Genomic DNA, 22,321 nt, shown 5'->3' with positions numbered 1-22,321 from the left:
TCTCTAGTCTCACGTCTTTGGCTGATTGTGTATATTGAGACCTATAGGAGGAATATTTTTTTTTACTTTTGCTCTTGAAATAATCATGACACCAGGGAGGTAATGCTATGGCACACAAGTGGATTGCATTTAATGAAGGAGGTCTGTATAAGGAAAAAAATATCTCTTTGCTCGATAGTTTTTAGTCTCTGGTAGAATAAGCAACCATAGGTTCCATAGATGCCTATTTTGATAGTATCACTATCCCACTATTCCATCTAAGAATTAAAATTTCAATCCAAAACCCTTCACGTCTTCATTTCATGTTGGAATTGAGTGGTATCTTTGAAATTGCTTCTATTTTGAAGCTTGTTTTGTTTTTCTGGTGGGGAAGCGGATGTCCCCATCATACTTTAAGCCTATGTTTGTTATATATAAATTATTAAACAAAACAACCACTTGTTGAGATCAGAGAGGACCAATCTTAGAAGTCTAAAGCGCTATTTATTTCTAGGACTAGATATGCTACCAGGAGTAAATTCAAGGGGTTCCTGTGAAACCCCCTTGTATTTACTCCTGGTAAATTACCAGGGAATTGCTAAAACTTTGAGGGTGGAGTTTCCATAATGGAAGTCTGCCTACTGTACTAACTCATAGCTTCAGTTAATTCTCTTCCAACTCCCATAAAAACAAACAAAACCCCCCAAAATATGATGTCTGGAAATAGTTAAAATTGTTGGACTTAGAATCAGCAGGGCCCAAGCAAGGTTTGAATCTCAACTCTACTTTCAAATGAAATAAAAATATATAAATTCTTTTGTAAATGTGAAAATGTTATATAATGTAACTTTCTTAGTAAATTATTATCATTACTGTAGTAACTTCCTAAATAATGTCCAGTTTCTCATGAGACAAAGCCATCTTGCTCAATGCTGATAAAATATGGCTTTCCTGAGGTTACTCCCTTGCTTTAAACCTTTCAATGACTTCTCATTAACTATAGGATAAAGTACAAACTCATTATCCTGATATTTAAGGTCACATCAAATCAATAACCACTAAACTACGTGTTGAGGATGCAAAATTCTGGCTGCAGCCTACTTTTACAGCCTTATCTCTCACTATTGCTCCCTGAGCATATTCTGCATATGTCTCTGTACCATTATTCATAAAAATTCACAGGGAATGTTCTCCCATTTTTACTCCATAATTCCATGCTGCTCCTTCAAGCTTCATTCAAATCTTATTTCCTCCATGAAGCTTTCCCAAACAGCTCATGGCATTTGCTCTCTACTCTTAACTCCTGTCTCTTTTTGTCTGTATCATATTCTTTGTCCATAGGCTATTACCATATTCAATTTTGTCCTTTATTGTTTTAGATGGGGGGGGGACTGGAAAGGTTCAGTATCAATCTGTGAGTTTATCAATGGGGAGTAACCCCCATTGTAGTGAAATTCCTTCTGTCCATTAAGATCAGCAATTCACTGGTAATTGAGAATGAGGGAATTAATTGTCTGTGAGAAGACAGATTAAATCTTTCCCCTTGGTCACATAGTGACTATATGTCTCTGAGACCAGGCTTGAACCTACTTTCTTGGCTCCCAGCCCAGTTCTCTATCCACCGTGTCATGTTGCCCTTTCTATATTTTTAGTTATTTTTTTCAGCTTATCTTTTTTATGCTTTCTAAATTAGACTATAAACTTTTTTTTTAAAAAGCTTCCATCTTATGTTTCCTTTTGTCTTCTGTAGTGCCTAATAAAATTTCCCATATCTTATAAGTGTTCAAGAAATGTTTTTTGATTGATTAATTCTGGATTGGGGATTGGGGAACATTGAAGATTACCAGCAGATAATAAAAATTGTCTAAAAATCAAATTAGCACAAACTCTAGTCATGATGGAGCTGATTTGCAATGCCTCTCTCACAAGTTATACTCATCAAATTGAATAACCAGTTTTGTAACATGTGTTTGCATTCCAGGAGGTGAAGCTGGGGCCTGGGGACCAGAGGTTTGAGCTGCAAGGCCTTGGTCTAGGAAAAAGGTACACCATCTCTCTGGTAGCCTTTAAGGGTGACCAGCAGAGCAGGACGGTAACTACTAACTTATCCACAGGTAATATGGGGTCTCAAGCCTGGCAATAATTTGTTATAAGCATTGCATATAGCAGATGCTGGAAAAGGATGGAGGAGCTTTAGAGAGGAACGAGTGTTTGCAATATTATGGCTTATATAGGAGTGAAGAAAGGGAAATGTGTTGTGATTGAGGGCTCGTCTCAGAAATCCCCCAAAATACGTATAGAAGTGTATGTACATATGTATATTATATGCTAAGAGAGAGAGAGAGACAGAGACATAGACAGAGACAGACAGACAGACACACACACATACACAGACAGAGACAGAGACAGACAGAGACAAAGATACACACATACTGAGACACAGAGAGAGAGAGAGAGAGACAGAGAGAGACAGAGAGAGAGAGAGAGAGAGACAGAGACAGAGAGAGAGAGAGAGACAGAGACAGAGACAAAGAGAGAGACAGAGAGATAGAGAGAGAGAGAAACAGAGAGAGAGAGAGAGAGAGAGAGAGAGAGAGAGAGAGAGAGAGAGAGAGAAACAAAAACACTGTTAGGAATGTTTGAGAATATCTGGAGAACAAAGTGGATAGAATACAAAAGATATGTGGCCTGCTAGGGTAAGCCGTAGATAGCAGTGAGGGAGATAGAGAGTCTCTCTCTACTCCAGGCCTGGAGTCAGGAAGATCTGAATTCAAAACTAGTCGCATATACTTACTATCTGGGTGACTCTGGGCAAGTCACTTACCCTGTTTGCCTCAGTTTCCTGATCTGAAGAATGAGTTGATGAAGGAAATGGCAAAGCACTCCAGAGTCTTTGCCACAAAAACCCCAAATGGGATCCCAGAGCGTCAGACAGGCTTGAAGTGATTAAACAACAAAATGTGAGGTAACAGCCAGAGGATGACTCCCAGAATAATGTGAGGCACTGTTTGTCATTTCTTTGCCTTTCCCTAATGGTGCTTTCTCTCCTCGGTTCCCAGTCGGGGCTCGCTTCCCCCACCCGTCTGACTGCAGTCAGGTGCAACAGAATGGAGACGTTGGCAGTGGAATGTACACAATCTACCTGCATGGTGATGTCCACCAGCCCATGCAAGTGTACTGTGACATGGACACCGATGGAGGTGGATGGATTGTGAGTAATTTGGTTCTTCCAGGGTTTTTTTTACCTAGTAATTCATTTCTAGGCCAAGGGGTTGGCAAGAGCTTTTCCACAAAGCCTTGGGAAATTAATTTTTTCATTTTATTTGGAATGGAGGAGCTATTTAGCTGCAGCATTACTTAAGGAGATTTATACTAGTTATTAAAAAAAAAAAAGTTGTGTCTCCCAGGTTTGGACAGAACTGGGCTTGAATTATCTAGTCCAATCCAAAGTCAGAAATGAATCCCTCCTATATCACCAATAAGCAGTCATTCAACCTTTGCTTGAAGACGCCTGGTGAGGGAAAATAATTTATCTCCTAAATCAGACAATTCCCCTTTTGGGCAGCAATAATTGTTAGGAAGTTTTCTCCTACATCCATCAAGCCTTAATTTGCCTCTCTGTAGACACAAAAATAAAAGGTCTGAACCGTTTGGCTTTCAATACTAATCCATGGTCCTTTCCCCTTTTCAAAGCTATTTTTTTTCTATTTGTTTTGTATATATCTTTTATGTACTTAATTATTTACATGTTTTCTCCACCACTGAATGTGAATTCCTTTCTCTTTCTCTGTATCCCCAGCACTAATCCCTGGCACACAGTAAGTGCTTAATAAATGTTTATTTACTGATCCACATCACTCAGCAAGCAAGTCTCAGAGTTGAGACTAGATTCCTTTTATCTCACATTTCCCACTGCAATAGCCTTGTTAATAGCCAGCCAACTGAATCCACTCGTGCCATGAAAACACATTGGAGACGTTCTGGACTAAGATCATCTACATAGATGTCATCTGCCTCAGCCATCTGAATAAAGGCTTGTTGCCCAAGGGCAGTGGTTTGACAGGAACCAGGGCATTTCAGACTTGGGTCAGGATGCTAAAAGCGGGGTTTCTGGTCCTCTCTGAAGCTCCTGCTTCTTGGCTTTATTCTCTTCGAGCAGTGTCCGTATAATTCACAGAGGCTCCTATCCTGATCCAATCAGAGTCATCCAATTAACTGAAGAGATGCCATTAAGTACAATGTGATCTTCTCTAGCCTGTGTCCCACACTATTAGACCTCATCACTTCCTCTCCCCACTGCCCTGCAGTGTTCTGGTTGTACCCTCCCCAGCTCATTTTAGGTAGAAGGAAGCATAAACTCAGGGTGCTCAAACTTTATTCATTTACCCATTTGCTCAGGGGCCCTTTGAAGCCAAATGGACTGGAGCAAGCACAGATAAAATGATCCTGTCTGATAAGCAGTGAAGAAGAAAACTTATTAACCGCACAGCTGCCTCTGATGGCTGAAAGGCAATAATTGGCTTGGGTGGGGAATTCCAGATTGATTTGTAAAAGGGACAGAAAAGAGAGTAATACGGGAGGCTTTCCGCCTGACCAGACACACAAGGCTGTACCTGCTGCTTTTCATCTGTATCTTTGTAACTCAATAGATAGTGTCCCTTCAGGCTTAAAGTCTTAATTCTGGGCAATTGTGCCTATAGTTGACCACTAGGCAAACATTTTCAAGCTGTCTTTCATGGATGCTGAAATCCAAGGCAGAGAAGGGAAAGAGGTATCTTCATGGTAATCTGAGGAAAAGATAAGTCAGCTTGCTCGGAAATGTCCATCCTCCCTATTTGACTGCAGTCCATCCTGGCTTTTTCCTAGAACCCAATAATAATAAAATTACTTGGAGCACAGTAGATAGAGCACTGGCCCTGGATTCAGGAAGACCTGAGTTCAAATCCGACCTCAGATATTTAATATAGACCAGCTGTGTGACCCTGGGTAAGTCATTTAGTCCTAATTGCCTCACCAAAACAAACAAAAAAAAAAGCAAAGTTACTTAGCCACAACTAATGCCGGCTATTAGTTTAACCACTGTCTACCTTCCCCAGCTTTTGTTTTCTGTCCGAGTCTCCATGATAGTTGTTGTATGTTTAAGCTTTCCCAATTCTTTCCTCAAAGTGAGTACAAAGCAGAATTCTCTGACTTCTCCCCACTACATTTTATTGACAGTTCCAGCATCTGTGATAATCAGGAAATTCATCAGTTTTTATGGGCCACCTTTAGAAAGTAGTACTAAGCTGCCCAAGGCTCTAAATCCCTTCCAGAAGAAATCTGTAGAACGGGCAGCAGGAAGTTCACTGCTTTGCAGAGGACGGAAGAAACTTCCCTGATCTAGCTGAATTTTCTGGGAGCTAGAATTAGGATTATCAGAGAGCATTTGTGATCCTATTAGGTAGACTAAAGCCATATTTCCATCTTTGTTTTCCATCTTCTCCATCTTGAAAGGTTTGTGGATTATAATTCCACTGGCTTAAAAAAAAAACCCAACTAAAACTAAAATTAAAAAACGGAGCTATGATTTGTTGATGTAGGGAATCCCCAGAAAGGACATTTTCTTTATCAATGCAGGTCAGAACCTGCTTTGAAATTTAGAGTGTTCGACTCGCCCAGAGTCATATAGTTAATATGTGTGTCAAAGGTGGGATTTGAATCCAGGGGGATATTACAATTACAATTATAATATTACAATTTCTAGAAGTGAAAGTTACCTCAGAAGCCATTTAGTCTGATCCCTCATAGTACATATAAGAAAACTTAAGACCAGGAACATTAAGGGACATATCCAAAGTGACCCAGGCAATAAATAAGCAGAGGTAGGATTTGAATCCAAGTCCTATAATTTCAGAATCTATGCTTTAGGATCCTAAATTGGATCCTAAATTGCCCTAAGTTGGGCAAATAGCATTTATTAAATACTATGTGACAGGATAAATTGGGAGTCATCTTAGAGGAAAGATATTAAAATTAAGAAAATAGGAAAAGTTTCTTGTAGAAAGGGAGACCTGAAGGAAATCAGGGAAGCCTGAAGGAAGAGGGAGGGAAGAAAGGAGTCCCAAGCATAGAGAAGAGCCAAGAGAAAATGCTCTGAGCTAGAGATGGAGTTGTGTTGTTTGAAGCAAAGAGCCAATGTCACTGGACTGCAGAGTACATAGAAGGAAGCAGGGTAAGAAAGCTGGAAAGGGAGGAAGGAGCCAGATTATGGAGAGCAAACAAGATTTTATATTTGATTCTGGAAGATAGGGAACCCCTGGAGTTTATTGAATAGATTTACCATGTAGTCTAGAGAATTAAAAGTGCATCCCAGAGAGGAGGGAAGACATGGCACTTCACCTGCAAGAAGGCAGCAAAAAGTCTCCAATATAATGAAAAATATGAAAAGTAATTAGAAAACCACCTGACCAAAAGGTTGGTGAACTCCCTGAGGAGCCATTTCTTTGAGGTCTCATGTATTGATTTATTCTCTAACCCCGCCCCCTCACCTTATGAATTAATTCATTATACTGGGAGATCAGAAATAGCTTAAAAATTAGAGGAAGTAGTGAAAAGAAATTAAATCTGTATCTGATTTATCTAAGAAATTTCTGTGGCAAAATGTGGCCTAAGATTCCAGAGGAGAATCTATAGAGAGTTGAAGGAGCTCAGTGCTCATTTATTCTAAGTTTTTGCTTATGAGTGTGTAAGATTTCTCAATTTCAAATATGGTCCCTTCAGTCTTAAATCTCTCTATGCCAATATAAATCACCTATTGTTTCTTCAAAATTCCTCTTTCTTATTCACTACTAAAAATCCCCCCCAAACCGCCTGACTTTGCTGTTGCTCAAAGTAAGAGGAGATATGACAGATACGGCTCCCTTAGGTCCCAAGTAGAGAATGGTTTAGGATTCATCAGAAAAATTATTTGATGTTTTGTTGCTTTCAAGTAAAATACTACTGAACAATGAGTGCTTCTACCAACATAGAAAGCCTTATGAGGCTCAGATGATTAAGAGGCAGCAACAGCTGGCATTCATATTATAGCTGGAAGGGACCCGAGAAATCATCTGGCCTTCTCACTACTCAGGTCTCTCCTGATTTGTGTTCTATTCATAAACTACTATGTAGTTTATGAGAACAACTATGTGGTGCAGTGGATAAAGCCCAGATACTTACTAGATGTGTGATGCTGGGAAAGTCACTTCATTGTCTGCCTCAGTTTCCTCATCTGTAAAATGAGTCGAGAAGGAAATAGCAACCCCCTCCAGTATCTTTGTCAAGAAAGCCCCAAAAGGATTATGACAAGTCAGATCTGATTGAAATGACAAAAACAACATACAGTTTATGAAGAATGGGCAAATTAATAGAAATTGGGCAAATAATAATTGCAGGTTCTTAGATGAAGGAATGTTAATACAAAGTAGGTTGATTGAGGCTGCTATTACTATGCCTGTAGAAAGCCTCATAAAATCATACAGAAGCTAATTAAAGTTGAGGAGAATCTTAGAGATCATTTAGTTTACACTCCCTCATTTTAACAAATGGGAAAACTGAGACACAGAGAGGTCTGACCGAGAACCAACAGCAAAGATAGTTTCAGGGTAGAAATTAGAATCTTGAGTCTCCAGCACCCTGGCTTGCCCCTTCTACAATGTTATTCTCTTGTCCAATGTTATTTAAACAAACAAAAAAGTACAGCCTGATATCAAAATTACCTTGGAATCCTTAGTGTTGATGGAAGATACAGTGAAAATATCTCTATAATTCTGGAGCTGGGGGATGGGGCAGAAATGTGGTGGGGGGACATGGTTGTGTTATAGAAAAGCTATGTTATATTAGGCTTTAGTTTCAAATGATTTCACATGAGTGATTTTTATATAAGAGGTGTCATTGTATGTCAGATTCTTTTTTTTTTTTTTTTTTGCTGAGGCGATTGGGGTTAAGTGACTTGTCCAAGGTCACACAGCCAGGATGTATTAAGTGTCTGAGACCAGATTTAAACTCAGGTTTTCCTGACTTCAGGGCTGATACTCTATCCACTGCATCACCTAGTTTCCCCAAAATGTCAGATTCTTAAAGGATTGGGAAATCAGGACACTTGGATTATACTCCTGCTGCTGGGGACCTCGATTATAATTTTGCCTCTCATACCACACTATCTTTGTCACCTGAGACAAATTACTTATCCTTTATGGATCTCAGTTTACCCATGTGTAAAATGAGAGCATTAGACCAGAGTTCCTTTCTAGCTGTTGATCAATGATCTTATGACTTACTTCAATCTCTTCATTCATTTTCTTCATTTCTGCTTGAGAACACAGATATACCTGAAGTGCTCCAAATAAGATCATTTCACAGTGTCTTGAAGACATTAGAAACACATCCTGCCATGACATCTCGAACCTTGCCCTGCTAGAACTCCCTCCATCTGCTTTTACTGATCCTGCTTATTACCCATCCACTTTGTTCCAGTTTTGCTCTATTCAACTCTCTTCTTATGTAGGCAAATATTCCATAACATTATTTCAGTTAAAGTCACGTTTTCATGGAACCAACATTGCCTTTAGTTTTAGGAAGGGCATATCTAAAAATGTGTCTGGACTCCTTATTTTTCCCATAAAGAGATCGAGTGGAATGGGACAACTTTGAAGAAATAGGGCTCTTGGATAAAGGGTAAGGATCTCAGCTAACTGTGAGGTGGTTGTGTGCAGTCATTTCAGTAGTATCTGATTCTCTGTGGTATTTGGAGTTTTTTTTTTTTTTGCAAAGATACTGGAGCGGTTTGTCATTTCCTTTTCCAGCTCATTTTTACAAACATGAAAACTGATTCAAACAGGGTTTAAGGATTCCTGACTCCAAGCCTAGTGTGGTATCCACTGGGCCACCTAGCTCCCCTTAAATGGAAGGTACTTACTCCTTTTTTGTTTTATCCTGACTCTTGTGCTACCACATTATGGACAATTAATCCCAAGGAAGGATCAAAGTATGAGCTTCCATAGCTGAGATTTTAGCATCCTTGGAAGGGAGTAGAAGGGATAAAAAGGTTGCTCCTCCTCCTGAAAAGAGTAGAAGGAACACACAATCAAGATTCAGCGCGTCTTATTAATACAAGAGAACTAGCATTCTAATTCTCTTGCCTCAAGGCAAATGTTGTGAAGCAGGGTAGGAAGAAGGATGGATGACTGGGTTTTCAACTCTGCCTCTGCATTCAAATGAATATAAAGGAAAGTAGACAGAAAAGAATAGGGAACTGCCAGTCTGGCCTTTTTGCTAAGAAAGAATCCATTTTAAGCTTAGTTATGATTGCATTTTGCCTGGCCATTGAGGTCAAGCTGAGCTATCTGTTGTCAATCCTGATAGTACACAGAGATGGAGACATTACACTTATAATGAGACTTTCAAGTTTGTCACATTTGAAAGGATTCAATTTACCCTGGTTAAAAGAAGTTTCCCTTCCAAAGTAGTGAAAAGTATGAGAAGAAGAAAGAAAGGAAGAAAAAAAGAAAGAAAGAAAGAGGGGAAAGAAGGGAAGGAAGGAGGGAGAAAGGAAGGGAAGGAAGAAAGGAAAAAGGAAGGAAGGAAGCAAGAAAGAAAGAGAGTGGAAGGGAAGGAAGGAAGGGAAAGGGAAGGAAGGAAGGGAGAAAGAATGAATGAATGAAAGAAAGGAGGGAATGAAGGAAGGAAGTAAGTAAGAGAGAAAGAAGGAAAGGAATAAAGGAAGGAAGAAAAAAGAGAAAGAAAGAAAGAAGGAATGAAAGTGATGAGGTTTGGTGCAAGGCAGAGAGTTGTGGGAAGCCCTTCTGGTTAGGTCCTTCATAAAAGAATTTATGAACCCAAAAAGTTAGACTGGCAAAAAGAAGTTTATTGGCACTGAGAAGTCAACTTTTGCTAGGAGGCTGACTTCCTCAGTGGCAAGGTCCTGACAGAAAAGTTAAAGGTCTAGCAGAGAAATCCTGGCAGAGAGAGAGAGATAAAGAGGAGTGCTAATGCTGAGAAAAGTATGTCTTCTCAGTGGGCAGCTATGCCAAGGAGAGAGAGAGAGAGGTCCCTTGGCCTGGCATGGTCCTGCTTTTAGGTCCTCTGCAAAGAAACAAGCCTCAAATTTGCTCTTTTAAAAGAGATTTGAAACTGAAGTTTCAGTTGAATGAGGTTACTGCCCCCAAGCCTAGTTTTCCAGTAGAATGGGACCATTTACTGGGAGTGGTTCTGAGCTAATCTTCAGCTCAATAGGAGTCATAGAAATCTAGATCTCCAGCTAAATGAGACTACTTAAGTTTGAGCTAAGTAAGGAGTGGTTCTGTACTCAACTTAGTCCCACCACGATAACAAAATGAAAGCACTTTATCTTGATTCCCTGGAGCGGATCTTTTGCAGGGGGAGAGCTTCCCAAGAGTTCAAGGAGAACTTCTCAAGTGTTCCCCCCAAAGTAAGAAGACAGCTTCAGGGTTCCCCCCATCAAAAGGAAGGAAGAGAGAAAGAATGAATGAAAGGAAGGAAGGAAGGAAGAGAGAAAAAAGGAAAGGAAGAGAATGTGAATGAAAGAAAGGAAGGAAGAAAAAGGAGGAAAGGGAGGGAGGGAAGAAGGAAAAAGTTGTTCAGTCTAGTTCTCTTCATGAGCCCATTTGTTTTTGTTGTCATTTTGGTTGTTTTGTGTGCAAAGATTCCATTTCTTTTTCTAGTTCTTTTGACTGGGTCACAAAGCTGGTGACTGAAATCACATTTGAACTGAGACTTCCTGACCCTAGTCTTTATCCACTACACTAGTTAGGAAGCCAACTCTGAGAAGGAAATAGAAAACAGCTCTCATTGTCTCCATTAAACAATTCAATTCAAACAAACATTTATTGAAAAGGTGGTGTGGTGCAGTGGGAAGAACAGTGGAATTGGAGTTAGAAAATGTTGGTTTCAACTCTGGCAGGACTGCCCCTGCCCCGAGTTCTGTGGTTGTGGAGCAAATTGCTTCATTACACATAGAGGCACGTAGATGCCTCCTTAAGTCATCTTCAAAACAGGACTAATGAGCACCACTGATCACACAAGGGAAAATATTCCATAAATGTCAGTTATTTGTTTTCTGAACAGACTAGGCAACAAAGGGATCTTGAAAAAAAAAAAGACCAAAAACTTAACCTGGGGTCCATGAATCTGCTTTTTTTAAAAGATATTTTGATAACTTTTTCAATATAATTGTTTTTTTTAATAATCCTGTGTATTTTATTTTATGCACCTAACAACAAGATTTTGAGAAGCGATCCAGTGTGGCTTCCCCAACCTGACAAAAGGATCTAGGACATACAAAGAATTAATGACCTTGAAACTAATTGTACCCCCAAAGAGAAATCCACATGGAACCGGTAGATAATAACACAAGATGGCCAGTGATAAAGTGCCTCAGTGCCTTGTACGATGCTAAAAGGCCCATAATTTAAAGAAAGAAATCAAGAATGTTTTTTCAATTCCCACAATCCAAACTCCCTATGACTCTCTTCTCTATGACTTTTGGATCACATGAGACACTTAAGGATGGAGAATATGAATCTCCTTGTTTTAGATAGCCCACTATGAATAGCAATGCTTGGCACACAATGGATACATAAATGGGTATGTAAAAATATAGATTGTAAAAATATGAATAATAACTAAATATAAATAGCTAAATAAATGAGAAACCAACAAGTCTATATATAACGATTTGTATTCCTTTCCTGTTCAACAGTATCTGGGGGAATATGGATACTATTCTTTTTCTGTACCCAGTGATAGACATAGATGTAGATATAGATATAGATATGTCTTTGTCTATGTCTGTCTGTCTGTCTCTCTGTCTCTGTCTCTGTCTCTATCTGGGAAGCTAAGTGGAACAGAAGATAGATCATTGGGCCTGGAGTCAGGAAGTCCTGAGTTCAAATACATTATCAGACTCTTCCTAGCTGTGTGATCCTGGACAAGTCGCCTTAGTTTCCTCATTTTTATAATAACCTGGAGAAGGAAATGGCAAACTACTTTGGTATTCTTGCCAAAAAACTCCCAAAATGAGCTCGTGGGGAGTCAGATGCAATTGGAATAATAACTGCCAAACTGTCTATATGTTGAAAGTGGGAAATGTCATGAACTTTTCTCCCATGACAGGTATTTCAGAGACGAAACACTGGTCAGTTGGACTTCTTTAAGCGCTGGAGGAGCTATGTGGAAGGTTTTGGAGATCCCATGAGGGAATTCTGGTTTGGTATGATCTATGAACAATTTTAAGGGATAGTGCTGAAGGATGAATGGATGGATGGATGGATGGATGTTCAATGGATGGCTGGATGGCTGGATGGATAATCCTGACCTTGGGAGGTTGGGCAGTTTATTGAAGCATTGTGAGTTCAGAGCAGGTCCCAATAATTAATAATGGACTTGCAGAATCTATGACTCTATGGAGTGACCACATGGGAAGGCCTCTGGTCAGATTTTCTGATACTCTGGGCTTGGAGGAAAACTGAAGATAGATACTATGAAGCAGCTTTTCTTCCTGTGTTTCTGTCTTTTATCATTTGGCTGGAGCACCAGAAAAATTAAATACCAGATCTGTGGAAAGAGACTGAAAAAGTTGGGGGAAGTTGAATGGGATTCAAAGCTATCCCACCAGCAATTTTAATGTTCCCTGAGGCCCCATCACTAATGTCAGTAATTATTAAGATTTTATCTCCTTTCCTTTTTTCTGTCCCAGCTGTGGTGAAGGTGTTAATGAGTAATGAAAAGGCCAAGAAAGTAAGAAGCACTTGGTTGGAGAATTCAAAGACCTCCAGATTGGATCCTTAGCCCCTGATTAAACAAAAATTGATAGTATTTGCTTTCCCTTTAGCTGCAGACATCCTTCTAATGCTTTTCTAGTTAATGCATGTGCCTACTCAGGGAGTTAAATGAATGACAAATAGTATATCCTTCATTTTAAAGATCAGATAGCTGGAAGGTAGCTTGCCCAGGGAGGTCATAAATCTTTGGTGGCCCGATCCCATGAAATCCTTCCCTCCTTCCCCTTTCTTTTCTCTCCTTTCCTCATAGTGGGAAATACATTTTAGGGTGAGAGCAAAGGAGACTGGTTTTATATTATGGACCTAGAAACCACACGGGTGTCTTGTTGGTAGTCAGTTTCTTGAATGGTGGACTAATTAAACTCTTATTCCTTATTATTTCAGGACTTGAGAAACTACACAATCTTACCACTGGAACACCAGTCCGATATGAGGTGCGGGTGGACTTACAGACAGCAAATGAGTCTGCCTATGCGGTCTATGATTTTTTTCAAGTGGCTTCTAGCAAGGACAGATATAAGCTGACAGTGGGGAAATACAGGGGCACAGCAGGTAAGGATGCCAGGCTCACTCCTGGCTCTGACAGCTCAGTTACTGCCCGTTGGCGATCTGGGGATGGTGCAGCTGGCGTCATCACCCATCCAGCCACAGACGGTTTTTAAGTTCCAGGCTCGGCACCAATCAACCAATAAGTCCATTTTTATCCAGTGCCCTCTGTCATGTCAGATATTAAGCACCAAGGGCTGGGACTACAAACACAAAGAGTTTTCATTCCATTAAGGGAAAGAGGTATAAATATAAGTCTATACAAAATATATACAATGTAAATACAAGATAATTTTGGGTGGAAGACATCGGCAACTTGGGGGGGGGTCAGGAAAAGCCTATTTCTTTCCTTTCTTTTTTCTTTGTTTTCCTTCTTTTTTATTCCTTTCTCTTTCTCTCTTTCCTTCCTTCCTCTTCCTTTCTTCCTTCCTCCCTCTCTCCTTTCTTCCTTTCCTCCCTCCCTCCTTTTCTTTCTTTCTTTCTTTCTTTTTTCTTCCTTCCTTCCTTTCTTTCTTTCTTCCTTTCTTTCTCTTTCTTTCTTTCTTTCCTTCCTTCTTCCCTTCCTTTCTCCCTCCCTCCCTCCCTCTCTCTTTCCTTCTCTTTCTCTTTTCCTTTCAGAGGAGGGATTGGAGAACATTCAGTAAGATCTGGACTAATCATGAAGAGAAAAAAGATTCAAGCTGGTCTTTAATGGATGTTTAAGATTGGAAGGTGAGGAGAGGAGAAAAATAGGAGCAAAGGCTCAATTTCTTGTTTGTGTGACTTAGTAGACTAGCATTTGTGATAGAGGCCGGCATTCTTTGACATCCATTCTAAATGACTGACTTAAATTCTACCACAGAAGTCAACACAGGAAGTATGGGAAACTTTTAATTATGAAATTCTGAAGCTGCAAAGAACTTCTCTTTGATGATCTGAATGATGAGGAAAAGGAAAAATTGTTTAAAAGAGACTAATAAGTTTGGACAAAGGAACTCACCACCCAGTGTAGATTTTTAAAGATCGCAGAAAAGACGAAAGAGAATAATAGAGAATTAACACAAAACTGTGTCATAGTCCTGTAAGAAAAGTGTTAGGAGCCCTCATTCTCCTGATGAGATAAGGCTGATGAAGAAGGCAATGGACAACAAAAAGGAGTTTTTATTCTATTAGGGAAAAGAAGATAGGAGAATGATAATGAACGAAAGGGCTACTCAAACCTTATTTTTTTCTCTTTTCTCCGACAATGAGAATGATTTTTGGATGGAAAATGAGAAAATAAGATGGATTATAGAGATTTGAAATCTAAGATATCAGAAAGATTATGAGAAATCTATAGATAGTGACACAAAGAGTGGGACAAGACTGAAAATGACGGATGAATAGCAAACGAGCAAGGTAATAATCAGATTACCTCTAAGGCTTCATGCAGCTCAAGATTTATCATCCAATGATCTTACAACAATGGCATTGTCAGAGGGGTATTCTAGGGAAGATCTTTCTTTGGGATGAAATTGAGTTAATTTGGTTTTTGAATATGTTGAGTTTGAAGAGACAGAGAATCACCAAATAGAAATGTCCAGTAGAAGTACAGAGCTAGACTGAATTTTTTAAAAAAGACTGTAGGTATAAATTTAAAATAATGCTATTTCTCTGTCTCCAAGCTATCTGGTGAATTTGTAGCAAAGAGATATCTGGCCAAGAATTAATCAAGAGGACATATGTTATTTTTAGAACATGGCACTTTATGATGTTTGTGTAAACATCACTTAACCTCTTCTCTGAATCTTGGTTTCCTCCTCTGTAAAGTAAGGGAGTTATACTGGATAGATTTTTGGGTTCATTTCTGTTTTAAATCTATAATTCTGTTCTAATGCTTTTTTCCTTATGAAAGTGTCGGCACTTTGGGTAACCTTCTGAGACTTTATTCTTCTATCTCTTCCTTGCAGGTGATGCTCTCTCTTACCACAATGGATGGAAATTCACCACCTTTGACAGAGACAATGACATTGCTCTCAGCAACTGTGCCCTGACGCATCACGGAGGCTGGTGGTATAAGAATTGCCACCTGGCAAACCCCAATGGCCGATATGGAGAAACCAAACACAGTGAGGTAAGGTTCAGACACTTTCTTTCCAAGAAGTCTCTTCTCTAATTGCACAGGATGATACACAAGTGTGGTAACATAACTCTGTGGCTCATGAAGTTCAGCAGTTCCCTATTGCCTCTAAGATAAGTTACAAGATCTTCTGCTTGGTATTTAAAGCCCTCTACAATCTTCCTTCAACTGGTATTTCCAGGCTGATTTCAAAGGAATCCTCTTTTTCATTTCTCATTCCAGTCAGACTGGCTTACTTGCTGTTTTTTGTGCAGAATGGTTCCCTCTCCCCCTTCGGTACCTATGTCCATGCTGTTGCGCATCCCTAGAATATTCTTCCTCCTCATCTGTAGCTTTTCGCAAGGGTCACTTTCTTCAAGAAATCTTTCCTGCTTCCTCAGTGGTTGGTGCTCCCTTTGCTTCAAAAATATTTTCTATTTATTTACTGTTTTACTTTTTTGCACGTCCTCATCTCTGCACATTTGGCATCCCTTTTCTTTTCTTCCCCCACTTCCTGCGTGGTATCTACACCCCTGAAAAACAGGGACTGTTTCCTTTTGATTCTTGAATGCCAGAGCTTACTTCTCATCATGTTTGGCACATAGTAGTCTCGCATGATTGTTGAAAAGAATTGATTGAAAAGCGATTTCTGAACAAAGTTCTCTGGGCTGGTTTTTTCTACTGCTTGAGAAACTTTTTGCTGACCTTACTATAAATGTTTCTTCAAATATTGTGCCTTTGGGACCTGACCTTTCCCAAGATTCTTCTTGGAATATATTCCTTTCTTTACTGTGTGATTCCATCAGCCTAACTAGTTGAGTCAGGCATTTAAAGAGCATACTTCTTTTTCCCTGCTAAAATTCAAGGGTGAGCTTGGAGAACAAATCATGTACAAATTAGGGAAAACATACAATGTGATACTATATACTGCATTCACTCTCACAGAGGTTTAAATATGAATCAAACTTTCTTAATGGGTGTGTCATTTCCCTTCTTGGCTCACAATTATATATCTCAGGTTCTTGGAGGCCTCAGGAAACAAGGTGCTTTCTGTTTGAGCCCATAAAATTGCTCTCTTCCAAACCACCTGACTTCTGACTCATAGACTCCCCTGCATTTTACCCATGGAATTTTTCTGAATCAGTTTCTTGTTTTCATGTTTGCCCAACCCAGGCTAGTGTGTGAGAGTGTCCTCTGCCCTTCTGTGCTCCAAAGATTTTTCATTAATTGTTCCATTCATGTCTCTGAGTAGCAGCGATTTTCATACCTACTATGTCATGAGTCTAGCACAGGTCATTTTCAATCCTTTTTCCTGGGTCTCATTTCCACAAACATCATCATGTTGCTATGTGTGGAATGAATCTTGAGCACTGGCTTTGGAGTCAGATAAGGATGTAAATAATACCTTACTTTCTAACTGGGCGATCTTGGGCAATACTATGATGTGATCCACACTGAGTCCCCACAGTCCTCTCTCTGGGTGCAGATGGCTTTCTCCATCACAAGTCTATTGAATTGGCTTGAATCATCTCATTATTGAAAAGAGCCAAGTCTATCAGAATTGATCATTGTATAATCTTTTATTATTATTATTATTATTTATTTTTCTTCTTTTTAATTAAAGGTTTTTATTTTCAAAACCAAAGCATGGATAATTTTTCAACATTGACCCTTATTAAACCTTGTGTTCCAATTTTCCCCCTTTCTCCCACTCTCTCCCCTAAATGGCAAGCAATCCAATATATGTTAAACATATTAAGATATATGTTAAATTCAATATATGTATACATATTTATACACTTATCTTGCTGCACAAGAAAAATCAGACCAAAAAAGAAAAAATGAGAAAGAAAACAAAATGCAAGCAAACAACAACAAAAAGAATAAAAATGCTATTTTGTGATCCATACTCAGTTTCCATGATCCTCTCTCTGGCTGCAGATGGCCCTCTTCATCACAAAATCATTGGAATGAGCCTGAATCATCTCATTGTTGAAAAGAGCCATGTCCATCAGAATTGATCATTGTATAATCTTGTTGTTGTGTACAATGATCTCCTGGTTCTACTCATTTCACTTAGCATCTATTCATACAACTCTCTCCAGGCCTCTCTAAAACCATCCTGCTGATTGTTTCTTATAGAACAATAATATTCTATAACATTCGTATACCATAACTTATTCAGTCATTCCCCAACTTATGGGCATCCACTCATCTTCCAGTTCCTTACCACTACAAAAAGGGCTGCTACAAACACTTTTGCATAGGTAGGTCCTTTTCCCTTTTTTATGCTCTTTTGGATACAGACCCAGTAGAGACACTGCTGGATCAAAGGGTATACACAATTTGATAGCCCCATGGGCATAATTCCATGTTGCTTTCCAGAGTGGTTGGATCACTTCACAATTCCACCAACAATGTATCAGTATCCTAGTTTTCCCACAACCCCTCCAACATTGATCATCATCTTCTCCTGTCATCTTAGACAATCTGAGAGATGTGTAGTGGTACCTCCAAGTTTTCTTAATTTGAATTTCTCTGATCAATAGTGATTTAGAGCATTTTTTTTATATGACTAGAATTGGTTTTAATTTCTTCATCTGAAAGTTGTCTGTTCATATCCTTTGGCCATTTAAAGGATACAACTTTTTAAGTACTAAAATGCAATGTAATTTGAGGAAAGTGAAACTATTAAATCAAAAAAGATTTCCTGTAGAAGTTGGTTCCTGAGTTTGAACTTTCAAACAAACTAAGGATTCTGAAAGCCTTGATGATAAGATGGGGAAAGGCAATGGCACGGAGTGAGAAGGAGTGCCAACCTAGAGGAATAGCATGCAGGCCAGCTTGACTGAATTGGAAAATAAGTAAAAAGGAGGAGCAAATGATATAATGTGGATAAAACATTTTGTAAACTATTTAAAGGTCAGATTGTCCATTCCATTTTGATTTATTTAGTACTGGCCGGATCAGGGTTCCTCCCAATCCACAGACATAGGAAAAGTGAGGTTAAGCCCCCTAGCAATGGAAGGGCCAGGTCCTTGAGTGATGAAGATAGCTTAGGAAAGCTCAAAGAACACCTCCCAGCAGGTGTTTAAAATGAGCCACTAGCATTGCTTAAACCTTCACTAGATTCCCTAATGAAAGACATTCATCTGGTTAATGGGCTTGCCTTACCGGCTACAAGGCATTTAACTCTTATTTATTATTTACCTCACAAATTAAAATACACAAAAATGGTCACTTGGGTCATCTCTTGGCCAGGTCACAAGGTTATTAAGCAAATTGAATATTATTGAACTCACCAGTCAAATGACAGAAAACAGAATTTAATTTTTAGTGAGCTATTTGTTTCTCCAGAGGAGAAAACAAACAATCTGAAATGAAACTGGTTTTGCACATCTTGCCAATAAGAGTGCTTTAGTAATTGATGCCCTTCCTCTTTGTGAGGGTGAGTATGTGTGTGTGTATATTTCTGTGCTAGGGGTAGGAAGGGGTAAGGGATTAAATTCAATACCAATCAAGCAGAATTGGTCCTCTATGTCAAAGCTGACCCATTTGTCATGGAAGCAGCATGGCGCACTGGGAAGAGTGCTGGATATGGAGATGGAACCCTGGGGGCCATTTTCAACCTGTGACACCTTGGACAAGTCACTGTTTTAATTTCCTTTCTATAAAATGAAGGAGTTGAACAGTGTCCCTAAAGTTCCTTTCAGTCGTATCACCTCTGTTTTAACTAGTTGTTTTCTCTACTGGAATCACATATTCTTTCTGCAGAAGGCAGAAAATTCTGTGGATTCTTTGCCTGCTTTGCTTTATCATTGTGCTCACACTGTCAGGAGTGTGAAGGCAGCTCCATTTCCAAATATCATTCTGATTAAGCTAAGACTTCCCCCCAAAATAGACATTTGGTGACAAAGACCTCATCTTCCACATCAGAGATCCTCCAATTACTGCTTGGATCATATAATTTTTGGAAGGGACTTTGAAGCTATTGAATCCAATCCCCTAATTTTACAAACAAGGAAACAGAGACCCAGAAATTTTTTCCCAGCTACTAAGTAATTGAGACCTGAAGAGAAACTCAGGTCTTCTGAACTCCAAGTTCTAAAAATTATCCACTGTGCCTCCTAGCTGTCCCAATAATAGAGGTGAAATGGACCTCTGAAAAACATCCAGTCATCCCTCCTCCTTTAAGCAGAAAAGGCTCTTATTTTAAACAAAGGACACCTGAAGTCCAGAGAGGTGGCGTGTCTAAGTTATGGGCAGAGCTGTGATTAGAATTCTGTTCTCCTGTCCATGTCTAATTTTCAGTGTGTACCACACTCTTTCTTTGTTTTCTTCTACCATTTGCTATGACAAACAGGAAGTGGTTTAGCAGGCAAAGAAGTAGGCAAAGAAGACAATTCATTGTCTCTTCTTGTCTCCTAAATATCCTGAGTCTTCTTGGCTTTTTTTTTTCCTTTAGGGGGTGAATTGGGAGCCATGGAAAGGACATGAATTTTCCATCCCTTATGTGGAGCTGAAGATCCGCCCTCATGGTTTCAGTGGGAAGCAAGTGCTGGGAAGGAAGAAAAGGATGTTGGCAGGGAAGAGAATAATCAACAGAAGATCCAATTGACTGGGAGGTGGAATAAGAAATCATGTAAAGTTGCAGAGATTTTTGGATGGGGGTGGGTAGATTACTCATTGGCTAAACTTGAATTAAGATCTGAGCTGTGTGGGGGAAATGTGTGTGATCTCTAATTTCTGTTCTCGTCAGAAACCCAATCTACAGGTACATTCTGACAAACCCCAAGCCATAACAATTCTCTTTTCTTCTCCATCTTCACTGATGCAACATTATCTGCACTTAGGATTTAGATTTTTAAAAAAGTGGTTGCATAGCAAATTAATACCATGCTGGCAAGGATGCTCAACCTTACCCCAGTGATATTCTAGTGATATGAAATGACTTGAGAAGTCTATAAATCACCAATCCAGGAACTGTCACTTCTTGGATCCCTCAGTATATATTTTGTATGTATTTGTATGAGCATGTCATTCTATTGATAGAACAGAAGCTCCTTGAATGCAGTCAATAAATGCTTGTTAATTGATTGATTGACACAAGTCTGTCCAGTAAGACCACCCAATGGGAACAGAATGATGAGGTTACCGCATTTGCCAGAAGTTTATAGTCCATCATTCTTTCTTTAGCATTGGATTCCTCATTGCTCTTTCTCTCACCAACAGGTGTTGAGAAGGAAAGCAAGGAGAGGGTGAAGGCAGGGCTGGAGAGACTCCCTGAAACATATGGTTAATGGAAATTTTTATGAAATCTTATTCCTCTAATATTCTAGGGAATAAAGCTTTTATTATGCTGCCCATTTTCCATCTCAAGACAATTCTTAGTCTAATCTATATAACTGCTTTCATAGAGCTGTTTGCTTTGTGGATTAGCCTGTATTCACCCAGACTTAAAATAATTTAGCATGTTTTAAAAATTGTTTTTCCATAGAGTTTCTATTCCACCCCGCTGTACCACTCATCAAGTCCTAACCTTGCTCATTTGTCCAGACCCTTTCCTAATGCTTGGTGTTGTTAAATAACCCTTTGTGCCTGAATTTTTTGAAATTGTTGGATATTATAAACCCTCCAAACAGTAGGCTGGGAAGCCTCGATTCTTGTTATGGAAACTCAGAAAGGTCAAATAATTTTGTTTTTTTTCTTACCATTGTGGAACATTTTCTATTAGGTAATTTGGTTACTATTCAGTACCTTACATTTCTATTTCTGAAAAAATAAATAAATCACTTGATTACAAAAAAACAAATCTCCAAATTCCTTACTTTGTTTTTCTTTTTTACTTTCACTCCTACCCCATATAAGTACATGTGAACGCAACATTTTTGCTCAAGTGTTCAGAAAGTTACAATTTGGTCACAGTGAAGGAACTTGGGGCGAAGCCCCATTATTTGCTTCATGACTAATAGAGATAGTGGAAAAGGTGAAGAGCTGGGAGAGAAGGAGGGAGGGAAGAGGGAAGGAAATGGTTTGTAAAAGCCCAGTCTACTTCCAGAGCTCAGGTACTAAGTTATATATTACACTTTCAAACAGAAGGACGGCCTTGACATCTCCAGATTTTGAAACCACCTGTAAGAATGAATTATCATCCTATAACTCCCCCCCCTTTTTTTTTAGTATTTCTCCCAAATTGTAATATAGTATAATTGAAATAAAGTCTTGACCCTAGGTTAGGAGAACTGAATTCAGGTCCTCAATCTAATACTTATTAGTTGAGTGATCCTGAATGAGTCACTTCTCTCTGAGCCTCGGTTTGTTCTTCTATAAAATGGCAATAATAATGCTTCTATTACTTCACAGGGGCAAAAGTAATAATAATCATCACATTAGTGAAGTATATATAAATTAATTTAAGGTTTGTAGAACTCTTTTCTTTCTTAAATTTTTTTAAACTCTTTTCTTATAATAACATAGTGAGATCCATAGTCATTAGCTTCCATAAATTCAGTGATCATCTTGGCTGATAATTCTGAGATCCAATCCTTTCCTAAGCTCTTTCTTGCATTATGAATGGTCTTTTATATATTTTGAATTATAGGCATTTCAAAGTCAAACTCTTCCTTTTTCTAAGCTTTCTTATTACTATTGAGGATGTTGAGGAATTTCTCAGCTTGGATTGACACAATCTGGTTTGAGAAAATCTTGCCCATCAGCACGTCTGCTGAGTGGAAGACAAATAACTTTAGAGATTAATTGGAAATAATACCTTAGGTAGCATTTATATAGCTTTAAGGTTTGCAAAGTACTTTACAAATATTATCTCATTTTATCCTTGGAATGAAATTAGAAAGTTTGTTTTAAACTAACTGAGGGAGCCACTTAATGGAAAATGAGTCTC

General features: G+C 38.9%; 1 protein-coding gene across 1 annotated transcript in view; it reads left to right on the top strand.

Moving 5' to 3' along the window:
• Positions 1-21,232, top strand: part of TNN (tenascin N) — a 76,391-nt gene extending 55,159 nt beyond the window's left edge. The window contains 6 exon segments of the mRNA XM_051998920.1: positions 1,961-2,093; positions 3,039-3,190; positions 12,130-12,226; positions 13,182-13,349; positions 15,272-15,435; positions 19,886-21,232. Of these exon segments, the coding sequence (XP_051854880.1) occupies positions 1,961-2,093; positions 3,039-3,190; positions 12,130-12,226; positions 13,182-13,349; positions 15,272-15,435; positions 19,886-20,038 (867 nt within the window). The 3' untranslated portion in view covers positions 20,039-21,232.
• Positions 21,233-22,321: the final 1,089 nt, after the last annotated feature.

The sequence above is a fragment of the Antechinus flavipes genome, chromosome 4 (genome assembly GCF_016432865.1).
Source record: "Antechinus flavipes isolate AdamAnt ecotype Samford, QLD, Australia chromosome 4, AdamAnt_v2, whole genome shotgun sequence".
Taxonomy (NCBI): Eukaryota; Metazoa; Chordata; class Mammalia; order Dasyuromorphia; family Dasyuridae; genus Antechinus; species Antechinus flavipes.
Note: the sequence above shows the minus strand (reverse complement) of the source record. Positions and strands in the feature narration are given on the sequence as shown.